The sequence below is a fragment of the Schistosoma mansoni genome, chromosome W (assembly GCF_000237925.1).
Source record: "Schistosoma mansoni strain Puerto Rico chromosome W, complete genome".
NCBI lineage: Eukaryota > Metazoa > Platyhelminthes > Trematoda > Strigeidida > Schistosomatidae > Schistosoma > Schistosoma mansoni.
Genome location: NC_031502.1, coordinates 47,637,380 through 47,654,112, shown reverse-complemented (window position 1 = coordinate 47,654,112; position 16,733 = coordinate 47,637,380). Strand labels below are relative to the sequence as shown.

Sequence of the window (16,733 nt, the reverse complement as noted above, 5' to 3'; positions counted from 1 at the left end):
TTGGATGCTGACCACATTGGTTTTAATTGACTCACCTAGCTGAAGGCGCTCGGTCATGCATCCGCATCAAATCACGAGTAGTAATGCCGTGCTCAACATACCCTGAAATCACTAACCAGCCTAGATCAGTTGATTCTCGATATATTGATAGAATATCAAATATACCTTCTAATCTCCTCCATTCTGACTTTTGATTTCACCAGGTGGTTACGATTTATAGTGAAAGGTGTTACTGGTTAAAGCGTTGCAAAACTACAATACCTACAGCATCTTCATTGATTAGCCGGCATGATCTGGTACACCAACCCATTAACTGTCTGTTCCTTTTTGGAATTTTATATATCATTGCTTTACTCTTATTTTTATATATTGTGGTTTTCTGTGTTTTTGGATACATACATACACATATTTTGCCTCGTCCATTCTCGTGCTTGATATTTCACCGTGATGGAATAGATACCTAAGGTATTCAAGTAAAAGACTATGACTCCACCTTCATTTCAGCTAATTCCCTTCAGGCCAGACAACATCGAAGCCTGGCTCTGCTACACAGAAGCCGAATTCCACGAGCACGGCGTGAACGATACACGTGCACAATTCTTCGCAGTAGTCAAGGCACTACCGTGCGAATTTAACAGGTATGTCACACCTAGTATGTCTACTTGTGATGTTTCGGAAACTTACAAAACCCTTGAGCGATCTGTTCTTAAACGCAGAGATCTAACTGATCGACAAAGGTTAGATCAGCTCCTTAATAATATGGACCTACAACATGGTTCCGCCATAGACATGTTGCTAAGAGTGAGAGATGTAATTGGCCAAAGAACTTTCGATGATGGCCTATTCAAACAACGTTTCTTGTCTAAACCACCTCGAAAGGTGCAAGCTGTGCTGACCTCGTTTCAAAACAACGCCGTAGACAAGCTGGCTTCATCTGCTGACCGCATCCTAGAAATAACTAAATCTCCTAATGCCAAGGTTATTTTAGTCAAAGAAAAACCTCAAGAGACCCAGAATGACATTACGGAATTATGTCATACATTCACACGTTATCTTAGATCTCGCAATTACCTTAAACGGTTACATATCCCCGAAGAAACACTACACGTAGGCGATCTGCCTCTAGACCACGGGAGACAGATGACCCCGACTGGTGCTGGCATCATAACCAGTATGTAAAGTCTTCCAGAAACTGCAGAAAACCCTGCAATTATCGGAACTCCAAATCGACCGACACGAAAAACGATTCGGGAAACTTCCCAGCAGGCACGCGTTATTAAGTGATAATCATACTCATCTTTAATAGGTGACACAAACTACTTTCGGAAAGAAAGTTATCAAGGAAACTTCTGAGCCGGGTTACAGTTCCACCGTGACGGAGGTTTACTGGGAATCTGTTCCGCACGGTCGAGTAGCAAATAAAAAGATAAATTCTGGCATAAGTTTGTATAGGTTCTCGGAGTCTTCAGAATATTTTCTTTGGTGCATAGGTTGTGGGATAGGTTGTAGATAAAGACAAAGTTTAATTTAATGCGCCTGATCCAAAGAGGTTTTTATTTGAGTTGTTGACATCTTTGGTGATAATATTTGTTGTCGGAATGCCCCGAAACAGCCCTAGTGAACCTCCTTTGAACACCCCCAGTGTTCATCAAGTCATTCTGCCTGAAATTACTGTAAACTAGAATACCATATTCAAGGATGGGCAAGATATTTTTTGTCTGGTTATAATCTCGATGTTATTGAAATTTATCATCGTGAATCCAGTGGGTTATCCAAGTTTAGATACTTAAATGCAATGTGCTCGGAAAAGGTCAAACTGTTGCTATATGTCGAATCCAAGTCACGAACAGTGTTGAGATGTTACAGCATATGTTTGTGTAGAGCCAGATTTAGGTTAATGCAGCAGGCGATGTGAATTAATCCACTTCTGTTTTGCCATAAACCCATGTTGAGAAGGGCTAACTAGTCTTGTCTAAAGCGAACATGATAATAGTTCTTCATGGATGACTTTTCACATGATTCTTGCTGCCAAAAAGCCCACTGTAATAGGCCTGTGGCTACCAATAACGCTCTGTGACCCCATTTTGAGTGATAAGCAATGACTTTTATACGTATGGATAGGCTCCATATTCCATGGATAGGCTGAACAGTTTTAAACAGAATAATAGAAATTCTCTACTACCGTGATTCACGAATAATGCGGGAATCCCGTCAAATCCGCCGTCATGGGACATCTTCAGGACAGCTATGGCCTACTTGATGTCGGTGGATATGAAATCAATTTTGGATAGATGTCTAAATGTCAACACTGGGAAAGTATTAATAGAGGTTCCGGTTTCAGTGTTGTAGCATTGAGAGAAATTATGGCTAAACTGTTCACAAGCAGTATCCTGGCCATCATCAATGCTTCCGCTAACCATGAAGAACTAGGTTGTGCCAAGGGAATTTGATGTCACGCGAGGTTTGAAAAGTCGAAGTATTGATAGCTATGGGCTTTTACTACCTAGGACTTTATTCTCCATAATCATAAGATACCTGCGTTTAGATGAGTCATTTCTATCGACCAATTTACGCATACTCTGAGGTGCACACGTCATGTTGCTTGTGGTAGCAGTGTTTAAATTTTCTCAGCTTTCTCCTGAAGGTTTTAAAAGTATTTTGGGCCCTATTAGCATTATAAGCCACATGACCGATAATTGGAGCAATACAGTGAAGGCAATATATGAGGTTCTGGTATAAGTTGGGAGGCGCAGTGTCAATATTACTTGTGGTAAAATAAGATTCCCATGGTAAGCATCGAATAAGAATTTCAGTGTACTTTCAGATTTGTTGATCAAACAGCCAGCTCTGGTACATAATTGCAGCTTTGGGGTTCGACGGTGTACAATACTCAATATGACTCAACGGACACTTACGTGAAGTTCACTACTAGCGTGCACTGAGAGAGGGTCGATGTTGATTATAAATACGAAGTCAAGCATATTATTCGTCCTAGTCGGCTTTCGGACTTGTTGGATCCATCCACAAAGTTCTAATGTTTTAACCATATTGTTGTATCATCCTCCTACCGATGTCGAACTGCATGTAATGTTCGATAGGTTAAAATTACCTTCGATGATTCTGAACGTATTCAGTCGATGCGAATCAATGAAAAATATGTTCGTTAACAATTTGACAAAGTTAGTGTTCGCATGCGGTTGTCTGTATATACTTCTTACCATTAGATAATTGTGCGGTCAATAATCTATGGCAGCCTGGGTGGAGTCGTCCATAGCATTAGGACGTTCATTCTCAAATTTATAAGCTTGAATATTCAACAGAAACTAGATAATTGTACCATCTCCTATTCCATGGAGTCTATAGGCTCTAAAGAAAAGGTAGTTATCTACGTTCAAGGTGTGATCAGACATGGAGGATTTGCACTACGTTTCCGTAGTAAGTACAATGCTCGAATATACTGCACTTACTGAAAATTATCTTACCTCCATACTGACTGGAGCCGGTGCTCCACAAATAACTCATCATTCCCCTTTTACTTTCATCTTCTTCCTCGTACAGTCTGCGACCATTCGTAAAAACAGTTATTGTAGTTGCATTCATACTTGATGAAAATAAACAAAAAAGTCAAGTATAAATAGAATAATTATGACCCTGAATCTATAATGAATATGATAGTAAATTTAACAATGACGCAGGCATTCAAAGTATGAACCGCATCTGTTTGTACCACCTATATAATCAAAGGATACCAACTCAGTCAAATCAGAAGTCAGCAGTGAGTGAGTTCGAAGATATATTTAGGTTGCCGACATGTTAAGGAGCGTTTGATCGAGGCTGGATAGACAATACAAGGGATGCGTAGCACGACGTACCTACAGGCAATCTGGTGCAGATGCGTGACCAAGCGCCTTCAGCTAGGGTGGATTCAATAAAACTAATGAGACCAGCAATAATGTAGAAGAATTACAGAACTACTTACTTCGGGGTTTTATATACCGATACAAATTAATAGATTACCAGAGAGATTTATCGGGCAACATAGATACTTATTTGTTCTTTTATTCTCTCTATTATTCACGTCTTTCACAACTGCGTCTTATGTTTTCAGACCCCTTTGTCCGATGTTTCAATAATTGACTTTGACTAAGATTAACATTTATTATCTAATTTCGCTGTGATATTTTTTCAGGTCATTGACTATAAGGTTGTGTTCTACTCGATTCACAGTTACAACGGCGTTTGATCGATGACTTTTGCCCTTTGACTGCCTTCAGGAATCAACTAAATTCTTTGATCTAGGTATTTGATCTCACCTCGTTAAGAATACTATAAGTGGTTCTCAGTACGTTATTTTGTTATAGAGAGACCATTGACTGTAAAGCGTAGGTTGTACCATTTGAGGTATTGTTTACTGTAGATATAATTCATTTTACTACCTAAATTACAACTGAATAAATTGAGCACAGAGTTCACGTTTTGATGTAATTCAATGCGAGCCACCCACAAATGCTTCGTACTGCTATACTGAATGAACTTTGGTTTGTTAGCTCTACGTCTAAATCAAATACTGAAAGTTTGATCGTCACAAGTATCCTAGCCTCACTGTGAAAGAGTTTACTTTACTTGATCTTAGTAGGTTGGAGTACAGTATCATGTGTCTACAGAACACGGAATATTATACTCGGTTCTGAGTTCCAGGGCCTTCACAACGCTTCCATCAATCCTCACTGCGCATACCTCGTTATCGGTCAACACAAGATACCCTTTCGGGTTCATAATAACGTGCAGGTAACCTCATGGAATGGTTATTTGTTGCAGGTTTCAAAAGAAGATGGTAAGACTTGAAGAAATGTTTTGTCTCTAGAGTATTAGTGTAGCAAATTCTCCGACAATGAGGCTAGACCTGACGAAACTGAGGCTGTTCAGCATAAGATTGAAACATATGGTCACGAGCCTGCCAAATAGCATTATTAGAGGATGCTAATTCATTGTCAACCTCAATCAAACTTTATGGTTGAGGATAGGTTGAAAAATGAGTTAACAAAAACATCTAGCATTCTGAGAAAATCTCCGATTGAATGAGTAAGTTAATAGAATAATTCATTTCAACTCCGTGTTAACTATCTTTGACTTAACTCACTTCCCTACGAAGGTTTCTTTCCAATGCGCCGTTTATACACCATGTCGGACGCATTAGGTAGTACAGAGTGGTTCCAGTACTCGGTCTAGCTTCAACGTATTGTCTAGTAGAAATGTGACTAAGATAAAACAGAGTAGCTTCTATTTCGATGTGAGTTAGACAAGCTGCTATTCGTCCCGAACAACTCACTTGCAACAATTTAACGACCATTGTGAGCAGCAGGAGTTTACCCTGTCCAATATCTTATTTTTCTAGACAGTGTTATTGCTCATGCTTGAAAGTTTGAACAACATTGTGCAAACCTGAGATGTGTTTTCGATATCGTAGGTGAAAACAAAGTATAGGTATGAGGTTGTGGAGATTGCTGATTTTGCACTCGCCCTGAGTAGTGACGGGATAGAAGTAGCCGAGAAGTTCGTGTATCTAGGTAGCTGCATAAGTTCTGATGGTGGCGTGAGTGATGAGATTGATGCACGTATAATGAAAGCCAGAGCGGCTTATGCCAATCTGGGCCATCTTTGGCGCCTTCGTGATGTTAGTCTGTCTGTAATAGATCGGATCTACAACGCGTCTGTGAAAGCAGTTTTGCTCTATGCTTATGAAACCTGGCTTCTCCTAGTTGAGCATGTTAGACGACTCTGTGTGTTCGATCATCGTTATATCCGAAGGATTGCTGACATCCAGTGGCAACACCATGTTAGTAATGTAGAGGTTCGGCATCGAGTGTTCGGGCCCAGTGAAGATAATCCAATTTGTGTCACCATCTTCAAACATCGACTTCGGTGGCTTAGACGTGTTCTAAGAATGTCATCCCAGAGAATTCCACGTCTTGCATTATTTGCCGACTCTGGGAGTGGTTGGAAAAAGCGGAGAGGTGGTCAGTGTATGACATAGTGTCGTGGTATGAAGAAAGCTGCAAAGAGCTGGTTTCTGTTGGTCCTTCACGACTCCCTGGCTGGGGTTCGTGATATAGTGCAACACAGTAGCTAGAGACGTTATCAGATATGGCTCAGAATAGAAGCCAGTGGCGATCCTGCTGTAACATTCTATTACCTTCCTCATAAAAAAGTGGCCGTAACTTCTTTACCTGAAAGAATTTTTTCCAGTTGTGCCTTTCCGTTTCCCCCATTATTCTTCTTCTTACTATTATTATACACTAATCTGTGGTTGTTATCGTTCTTTTTTTGTTATACGTACCCTATCTTTTTCTTTTCCCATTCTCATTGTTTTTGTGTGTCGCACATATATCTGGTGCCCTGTTGTACCAATATTTGTGAGTTCAAATAAATGAATAAATAAATAATGTAGATTGATCGTTTTGGTAACCAGCATTCGTAGGGACAAAAGTAAGGGCAGCACACGCTCGAAATGTTTCTCGAAATTATGGTTATATTAGAATTATAATGCTCTTGGTATTTCATCATAATGTAAATGATAACAAGACTTGTATATATATATATATATATTATTGTTGAGCACGGAGAGAAATTCAACGAATGTTCACTATGAATATGAAATTAAAGCTTCTTTGATGAGCTTAAGATTATTGTGAAAAATGAAAACCTGTAGTAAGGAGAATATTTGTGGGAGTGGGAGTTATTTATCATAACAAAAGATTATCTATCGTCATTATTCTACGACATAGGTATACTGTAGTCGCCTAAATCAACCAAGTGATGATTGTTTAAGAATTTCAGCTATTGATTAAACAAAGGATCCTGAGTTGTGAAATAAAGGCGTAGAAAATTCGATTTACAAATCATTTGAACAGATATTGTAGTTATCATATTTATGTAGTATACTAATCAATATTGTTTAGCAGTAGCATAAATTTTTGATTACTCTTAACTGATTGTTTCAAAAAATGTATTGACAGGTATGATGGTAATCAGCATTTAACGAACATGCTAAATGTGAAAACCTTAAAACTAATCTTTATTTTGAAATGTAAAAAATTGTGATCAAACAACAGTTCATGTTAATTACAAGTTTATGGGTAAATTTGAAGTTATTTCCAGGTGAAAAGAAAGGCTGAAATCATGACAAAAAGTACCCCATATCACAAAATCAAATGAAGTGTAGTGAACAAGAACACCAGTGGGGATGTATCTGAACACAAAATCTCAGAACGTCTAAGTAAAATCTGAGAATCATACAGTAAATACTTAATTTGCAAAATGTCAATCAATTGTCTCAAACTTGAATCTTCCTTTTACAAATATCATTTAATCATCTCAGATTTTATTATTCCTGCATCTTCATGCTAATTGCCTTCCGTTTTTTGTCCTTTCCTTCTCGATATTCTACTGAAATACATTCTATTCCCGACTATCTCTGTATACTACTTATATGGATATAAGTAGCTCAGACCACAAAAGTAGTTATTTAGTGATTTTTTTAAGTTATAAGCTAAACTGTTATTTCTAGGGCTACATTTCGTCTTGTAATCAAATACAAACATGTGTTAACTTATAAAAATAGATTGTGTAATTAAAGATACAATTTAATTATAAATAATTTTAACTAGTGAAATATTTCATGTATTCATTGTATATGCAGAACCAGTGTTTTGGAATAATATTAATCTTTAATGCCAAAATACAACGATGCCAACATGTTACGTCTCTTTTGTCGACAGAATTAACTGGATACAAATTAATAAATTTCATTTGATCAAAGCATTATCATACTTGAAAACTGAAAAATCGATAGCTCATCAATAAATTGTTTAGAATTTCGAACTGTTATTAAGTTAAATATTAAACGAAGGCTTTGAAGTAACTTGTCCAGTAAGGTAATATTAAATCATCAGTAATTAATCTTAACCTTCTTCATAAAAACGACCGATATAAGGATTGCTCTTCAAATAGAAATTTCTTTGCGGTAGCATTAGTTGGAACGGCCTCATTTTAACACTTCACTTAAGTACCTGCAATTTACAATCAAAATATTCATGATGAACCATTATGTGATTATTTGAATGCTTATAGATACATGCAAAACAGTATTTTAAGGAAGAACTTGGCTATTCGATTAATTTACTACACATCCATCAAAAATTTCATGATCACTTCCAAAAACTTAACTCGTGTAGCGACATTTGCTGACGTCATTCAACGTCATTCAACTACTATATTTTCGAAGAAATCATTTGTAAAGCTGTAAAGTTAATTCTTCATATCTACTCTTTTCAAAATAATAAGTTATAATATATTTGTTAATGACAGTGACATTACTTCTTGAGTGTAGTAGTAAAAGATGAAAGTAAACGAATAAATGCTATTCGGTAAATTCCTTTGTATTAAGTATGCGCTAGAAGTAACAATCAGTCATATTTTCTTAACATACTGGTGTATTTTGAAGTATTTCTTAAACTTTTTCTGATATTTATCCTTGAAAATATCAAAATTATATGTGAATACATTATAGAAAATTAAAGTTTGAAATTCCCTTGGTTTGGTAAAACATATTCATAGCAAACATGAATACTTTTGGTAGTGTTTTGTTTACTAAGGAATCTATTATTTTAGATTCCATTGTCTACGACAGATTTATATGTTGGTTTATACACACGATAACTTTTTAAAAATGCTTTAAAATAATCTTTTATTATCTTTGTATTTTATAATCTAGTTACCATGCCTAAAATAAGTGTACCCCATTATCATTTTGATATGCGTGTAATAAGGAAAACAATAGTGAAAGATAATTGTATTCATTTACAATTGATGAAGTTAAGGTTCTACAACTATTCTCCATTTTTATAAAGCCTCAATTTTTTTCATATGATAAGTTCATAAATAAAAGTTCATTTAAATAGCTTAAAATCTACAACAGTAAATACTATCAGAAGTGGTTTTGTGTAGATTTCAGTCAGATGCCGACTGAATTCTCCACAAAACTACTTCTGATAATAATATGCTCACTAGTGACTGACTTCAAGAGATATTTCCTGGAGTTCTAGTGAGAAGCAGTAACCAATGGAGTTCAAACCACGTCTGTTGTGAGATAGGAACTCACTGAAGACAACTGGTGAATGGTTGCTCAATTTCGTGGATTGGTCGGAGTTAGACACTAACACCATCGGATGCCGGCTCGGTGGCCTATCGGTTAAGTGCTCGTGCGCGAGACTGGTAGGTTCTGAGTTCGAATCTCGCGAGGTGAGTTCATGAGTGAGCACTGCTGAGGAGTCCCACCATGGGACGAAACGGCCGTCCAGTGTTTCTAAGTTTTCCTTGGTGGTCTAGCTTCAATTGACTCATGCTTTCAACTATGAAAAAACAGTAAATACTTTTAGGGCGATAAAATATCCTAGAAGAATATTATATGCCAAATAACACATTCAATATTTCAAGTTTATATTTTAGCATTGGATCCATTGTAGTAATCGGAATCTTGGAAATTTAAGTTTCATCTAATTTTTCCATTACTTTAATCTTCATCGTCTAATTGGCATAAAATCCGATAATCACTGAAATTTAATAGTTGGATTCATGAGTCAATTAAAGCTAGACCATAACAGAAAATCTGGTCGCTTCGTTTTAGTATGGGACTACAATCTTCCTAAAAATCCCTTTCTGACAACAATCATCAGGAGCTCACTAGTGACTGGCTTCAAGAGGTATTTCCTAGAGTGGAGTTCAACATTGTTTGTTGTGAGGCAGTAATTCACTGAAGACAATGGTGAATGGCCACACAATATCGTGGATTGGTTGAAGTTAGACAATAACATCGTTGGATGCCGACTCAGTGGTCTAGAGGTTAAGCGTTCGCATACGAGACCGAAGGTCCTGAGTTTGAGTCGTGCGAGTGGTGTCGTGGCTGTGCACTGCTGAGGAGTCACACAGTAGAAAGAAACGGTTGTCTAGTACTTCCAGGTTTTCATTGGTGCTCTAGCTTACATCAACTCATAAATTCAACTTTAAATTACTAAATCTCCACAAAACCCCTTTCTGACAATAATAATTACAGAAATACAAAATATTAGTTCATTAATTAACTGAGATTCATATTTACATACGTAAAGAAATATGATCTTTTACATTTGTTGAAATCATGAGTCAAATGAAGCTAGACCATCATGGAAAACCTGGAAGCACTGGACAGCCGTTTCGTCCTATTGTGGGAATCACTCCTCAGCAGTGCGCATCCACGATCCCGCACTCGCGAGATTCGGACCCAGGACCTACCAGTCTCACGCCAGAGCACTTAACCGATAGACCACTGAGCCGGCATCCAATAGTGGGTCCGGGGTTCGAATCTCGCGAGGCGGGATTGCGGATGCGCACTGCTGAGGAGTGGGTCCCACAATAGGACGAAACGGCCGTCCAGTGCTTTCAGGTTTTCCATGGTGGTCTAGCTCCAATCAACTCATGATTTCAACTACTGAAATCTCCACAAAACCCATCTGATTCTTTTTCATTTGCTTGTTGAATCATTCAGAAGAATGGTAGACATTAGAAAGCATAATAATAATAACAATAATAATCAGAGAATCAGAATATTAGCATACAAATCAACTGCTTTGAATTAGTCTAGTATCATATTTTTTCTAATCTAATAGTCAACAAGTCAATGTTTTGTAGTTTATCACATACTATCACTAGTCTCACTGAATTTTATTTATTTAAAGTTTTTAAAGTTGTGCAACTGAAATAACACACAAACTAAATATTTGGAAAGGAATAAATTTGACATACCTGTAGTAAAGATAAGTGTATAATCGAATATTTATCACTGAGCAATTATCAATTAAATACTACTGTTGATTTCTTTTAATGGATAATTAATAACAGACTTTATTATCAATAGTTTACATTCGAATCCATTATACATACTACAGTAAACTTTTTACTCGTACTAAACTACATTAACGAATACAAACAAAAGTGGTAAATTTTATTAAGCACTTTAAATAATAGATTCAATCTTCTTTGAAGGGGGTGGGCGGAAAATAAACACAAGAAGTATTCTCAGTTTTATGGATTATGCAATTCAAAGTTTTAATAATTTTTGAACAGCCATATGTTTCACAAAGCAGTTATTTAATAAACTTATCCTAAGAGTAAATTCACTCCGTTGCACAAGCAAGTGGCTATAAGGACTCAATAGCTGAGTGGATAACACGATGGCGTTTGGAGCGAAAGGTACTGGATTCGAGTCCTAGAATGAACATCAACTTTGAGATACAGGTTCATCCAGCTGACGAGTCCCAAATGGGACGAAACGCGCGTCCTGGATTCCACTGCTAGCCACTATCCATCTTTATCCTAAGATTAGTTTCAATTAAATATCACTTTCAATGTATCGTCCATAAGGGAATCAAATGAACACAGTGATTGGTGGTTAATTATCAGTATATCAACAATAATAATGTTTACTGTGAGAAATAATTAAGGCATATTGAATTTAACATTAACAACACTTACCTTATTTATCAATTGATAGATATCTCGTACATGAAATAATTTACTTAACCATCTTATATCTCTATCTGGAATGTTGTCCTTTGATAAATGGATTACATTTTAATTATTTAAGTGTATTTAAAATATTTTCATTCATTTAGTTGAACTAGAATAACTTCATAAATAAATTAATATAATTTGTAATATCCAAATGAGTAGAAAAATTAAATTTTCTGACGTACTATTTAAACTTGGATTAATTTTGATTTGGTTATTTATATTTTGAAGAAGTGGCTTACACCGAGTCGCGAAACGTTGAAAAATTTAATCTTCCTACTGATTGAGATATTCTAAATTATATTAGTTTGTTTATAACAATCTACCTGATGCTCAATTTATTCAAAATCATCAAGTCAAACCTTGGTAATGATTATTATTTATTTATTTAAACACATAAATATTGGTACAAAGGGGCACCAGATATATATGCCCCGCACAAATCTCATTTGATTTGTGTGATGGCTGTGATACTACCTAGGTGCCCAAACCGAAGCAGGTGGTTTTCTTAGGAGCCACACCCGGAGCTTTTGAATTAAAGATCTGATCCACAAGGCAGTGAAGCATCGTCAGGAGATGCAGTTCCATGGTAGCTGGTGACCAGCGATTGATTCATACACCATTTGTTCCCTCAAGACACTGAAGCCCATGTGCATCATTGGTTTGGAATTAGGGTTTTCCAACTCCCCTAGGTAGATTTTCAGTGTCCACCAACCCGGTTGAAGCGCCGGGCATTCGCTTTTAGTCCTCTCAATTTCGTAAACAATGGTAATGTCACGAGAAGGCAGTGAGTAGGACTTCCCTTGGCGGAGGCTATATACGATTAATTGACATACAAAAATAATTCAAGGTTTTGTTTTTTGAAACTAAGACAAAATTAATGAATTCGAATAAATCATCAAAATTCTATCATAAATTAACATATCAAATAATTTAGTCTGTATAAAATTAGATCAATAATATACGTTCATTATTATTTAATTACATTTTTTAGGCAAGAACATTGAAGATACAAACTGATACTGAGCAAAATGTGCCCCCCCCTTGTAACATGGTGAAGCCTAGTAGGCCCTTCTGGAGAAGAATGCTACATCAAAGTACGGCACAACTACCGGGGCTCAACCGCTGTTTTTGCATTGCTTACGCAGAATTATTACATCTTTCTTTCTTTCTGTACTTTTTTTGAGCAGACTCATTTATTCTTTCTTATTGAGCCAATAATAATTACGCAATGATTCTTTATAGCCTTCGTCATCATTTGAAGGTATAGGTAGAGTGGTTGTTTAAGCCGATCTTCATCACCTGAGTTACCGCTCACATTAGTTCATGGAAACAGTCCCATGATCCAGGAGGCACGATGAGGACGTGTGAGTCGGGTTTTACCTCCCGAGCAAAAAGGTACTAATCCTAAATACAATTTTACCATTATTATTATTACTAACATGTAAATAATTGAGACTAATGTTTTGTTCCGATACATGTAATTCAATATCATAAGAAAGTACTCAACCTACACAGGTTTTGTTATTTCTTTCTTTTTTTTAAATTAAACAAAAATATGCACTATGATTTTAAATTGAATAATCTATCAAGTTTGATAAAATACATTCCATTTTTACCAAATGCACTGATAATAAAAATGAAGTTAATAACAAAATAATAAATAAAATGAATGTTCAACAGTTAGTCATATGTTGATTGAATTAATTAACAAATTTATATACAAACAAGTGCATTCATAAATCAATGTACTTAGGATGACATCATGACGAAATTATAATCTACTTTTAATATTATTAAATTATGAAGCACTGGACGGCTGTTTGGAATATCGCAAGGTGGAATCGTGAATGCGCACTGTTGAGGAGTGAGTCCCACAATAGGACGAAATGGCCGTCCAGTGCTTCCAGGTTTTCCATGATGGTCTAGCTTCAATTGACTCATGATCTCAACTATATAAAATTACTAAACTCTCCACAAAACCCTCTTCTGATACTAAATTAGATCAAATATAGATAGCCATTCATTTTAATATAAACTTTTCTAAAAGTTATCAATTAAAATTAATGAATCTTTTAGTTAAAATGTATTTTGTTGTTTTTCAATAATTGTATCTCAAAAGCGAAAGCTTGTAAATATAAAGAGTATATTTTTCTTTTTCTAAATGTTTATTGTGTCTCAAAATACTCAACATTCACTGACCGGATACTATCGGTAACAGCCTTCTGTGAGAGAGGACAAACCAGCTTCCAGATGTAGAGGAAATTTGGAAAAGACGTTGGAAGTGGATAGGACATACATTAAGTTAGTAACGAATTATAATGGGAATGTAGTAATATGATACGGATACGGGGACATATCCCAACGTGGTTCTATAAGGGTGAGAGGAAAGCAGTTAAAAGATTCATACATAAACATCTAATCGACTGTAATCATTCTACTGATCCACAGTTTGATTTTAAAGGTGTATATACTATTCGTCTAAACCTATCTAGATTTCTTTGGTTCCAACTCCAAAAAATAGCCGAAGCTCTTACCATCCATGAGCTCAAGACAGATGTATGCGTACAAGAGAAGTACATCCTATCGTTATCGTTGCCTTGACCTTAATTTATTATTATTAATACTGCATTTTTCCCTTTACTTATTTCTCCTTTCCTCATTATTTTATTAATAGTTGCTCATAATGTCACTTCATTTATTTCGCACATCTAAATCTACCTTCAATGACTCTTAATTATTGTAACAAAAACATTTTAATCACCTTACTACATTCGCGTTATAATTCGTTACTAACTTATTAAATCTATTGTTATTATGTGTATTACGTAATCCAGTATTATAATCTTTCTGTTACATTATCTTGATTATTCCTTGTTCGCATTTCCTGACAGAACTAGTACTTTAACAATACATTTGCATATATATATATATACTGGATAACATTTATAACTAATTTTAACATACATCATTTTTGACATATAGGGCTTTAATGTTAGTCGCTTAAATGGTTCGATGAATTATTCACTTGTCTATCTATCTATCGAACCACTTAAGCAAATAACATTATTTATCAGAAGGGGTTTTGTGGAGATTTAGTATTTTTCATAGTTGAAAGCGTGAATCAAGTGAAGCTAGACCACCATGGAAAACCTGGAAACACTGGACGGCCGTTTCGTCCTATTATGGTGGTCTAGCTTCAATTGACTCACGCTTTCAACTATGAAAAATAACATTATGCCAAAAATGATGTATGTTAAATTTAGTTATAAATCTTATCCAGTTTAGTATACAACTTTGCTAAAACCCTTAATGTTTTAATTGATTTATTTATACTTACTTACTCAACGTTTATACTGTTAGTGTTGTGGTGAGGTAGATTGAATGTTTCATGATGTCCTCTCATGGTTTAATTGTGATGAACTGACTGTGTTGTAGAGTTTTTAGGACGGATTTAAGTAGGTCACTTGTGTAAAATAGAGACTGATAACTGCTAAGTTAATTTAGCGTCCTTAGAAAAACTTACAAAATCTGCCCACACAAGTGTTACTGAAGTGATACTGTACAACTTGACAAGTAACCACATAGTGTGAACGACAGAGCATGATAAACTTATCATCAAATAGAACAAAGTAATAAATAGCTACATAGCTACCCATGATAGATAAGACAGAAACATGTCATATTTACCTGATGTATGCAACATCAAGCTAAGCGGTTGAAATTTCGGGAGACTAAATATTATGGGACACGTACAGATTGTTAAGATTACCAATATAAAATATGAATCCCATCTTCGTATATCAACAAGTTAGGTCTAAGTGTATGTCAAATAGAAAACAATAGGTTTATTTCAGAACCTTCTAACTAATCGCAAAAACGTGTAGTCAATTATTTCAATGGTGACTTCTGTATAATTTGGTTCTCATCAAGCTATATGTAAGCTGTTAATTATATAAAAAAGACTTTGATTCATGAGCAAACAAATTACGTTCATTAAAACAGTGAATTCTTACCCTAAAGATTCTGATGTGTAAACCACAGAAAATATTTATTACCAATATAAATAAGCTGATTTTAGGGGTTCTGTGGTAAATTCATATAGAAATGTTGTCCATACAGACACCTTATGGCCTTTATTGGCTGTTATCTCGAATATTATAACAACCCAGCTTTTAACCCTTTGTTGGTGACATGTTGGCAAACATAAATTTTGAGAATGAATTAGCAATAACTGAAAGATAAGAAATATATGATGTGCTACAAACTATTCTATAACCTTCTTTAAGTTTATGAGGTCAAATTCAATATAGTTATATCGGAAGCAACATAACGGCTCTTTAAAATTCAGTGTAGGACCTTTATGTAGAATGTGAAAAAAACTGAACTTTGTTGATCAGAGAACTGGAAGAATAAAGTAACTTACTTGACCTTCGAGAATCATTACATTCTTAATAACATTTTTATGATTTCATTATTTTACTCAATGGGTTGAGGAAAGTATATATTGCTTAAGAATGTCCATTGGTTGATATTTCTTCCATGTATAGATCTAACTGAATAAGAAATCACTTCAAAACTTCTCGAACTGCTAGTCAAAAACAAAAGATACGTATACAAATCCCACTATGCATCACTTCTAACTTATAAGTAATCAAATTCAATATTAACTAACTTAGGATTTGTCTAGTGTAGTCCAACTATGTCAGATGTAAAAACACAAATATAATGAACGGCCGTCCAGTGCTTCCAGGTTTTCCATGGTGGTCTAGCTTCAATTGATACATGATCTCAACTATACAAAATTACCATAATATCCACAAAACCCCTTCTGAAAATATCATAAACTTTATTGCTCAAATGAACTCCGCATGTAGCCCCTCCAGGAGCTACTGCCGATCCCAAGCCCGAATAAAAGAGGAAGGTTGGGCATGGGGTTTGTGATCCTATCCCGTAGATAACTAACTCACTAGAAAACGCTTATCAGAAGATTCTTAATTGAATTGAAGATTATTCTTTAAAATGCTTATTAAACTTAATAAACAAACCAAATAATCCTCTATATGATACATTATATTTACATAGCAATATATATGAATTACATTTAGTTTGTTTAAACTATTCAAAAA

At 35.4% G+C, this 16,733-nt stretch overlaps 2 protein-coding genes across 2 annotated transcripts in view; one reads left to right on the top strand and one right to left on the bottom strand.

The window, feature by feature from the left end:
* Positions 1 to 16,733, top strand: part of Smp_146430 (putative beta-1,4-galactosyltransferase) — a gene marked incomplete at its 3' end in the record, with an annotated part of 187,582 nt that overhangs the window by 142,621 nt on the left and 28,228 nt on the right. The window lies entirely within an intron of this gene.
* On the bottom strand, positions 7,660 to 7,809 carry Smp_203890 (uncharacterized protein; the record flags this gene model as incomplete). The annotated part of the gene is made up of 1 exon (XM_018789943.1): positions 7,660 to 7,809. The coding sequence occupies one exon, from the start codon at positions 7,807 to 7,809 to the stop codon at positions 7,660 to 7,662; it is 150 nt and encodes a 49-aa protein (XP_018655335.1).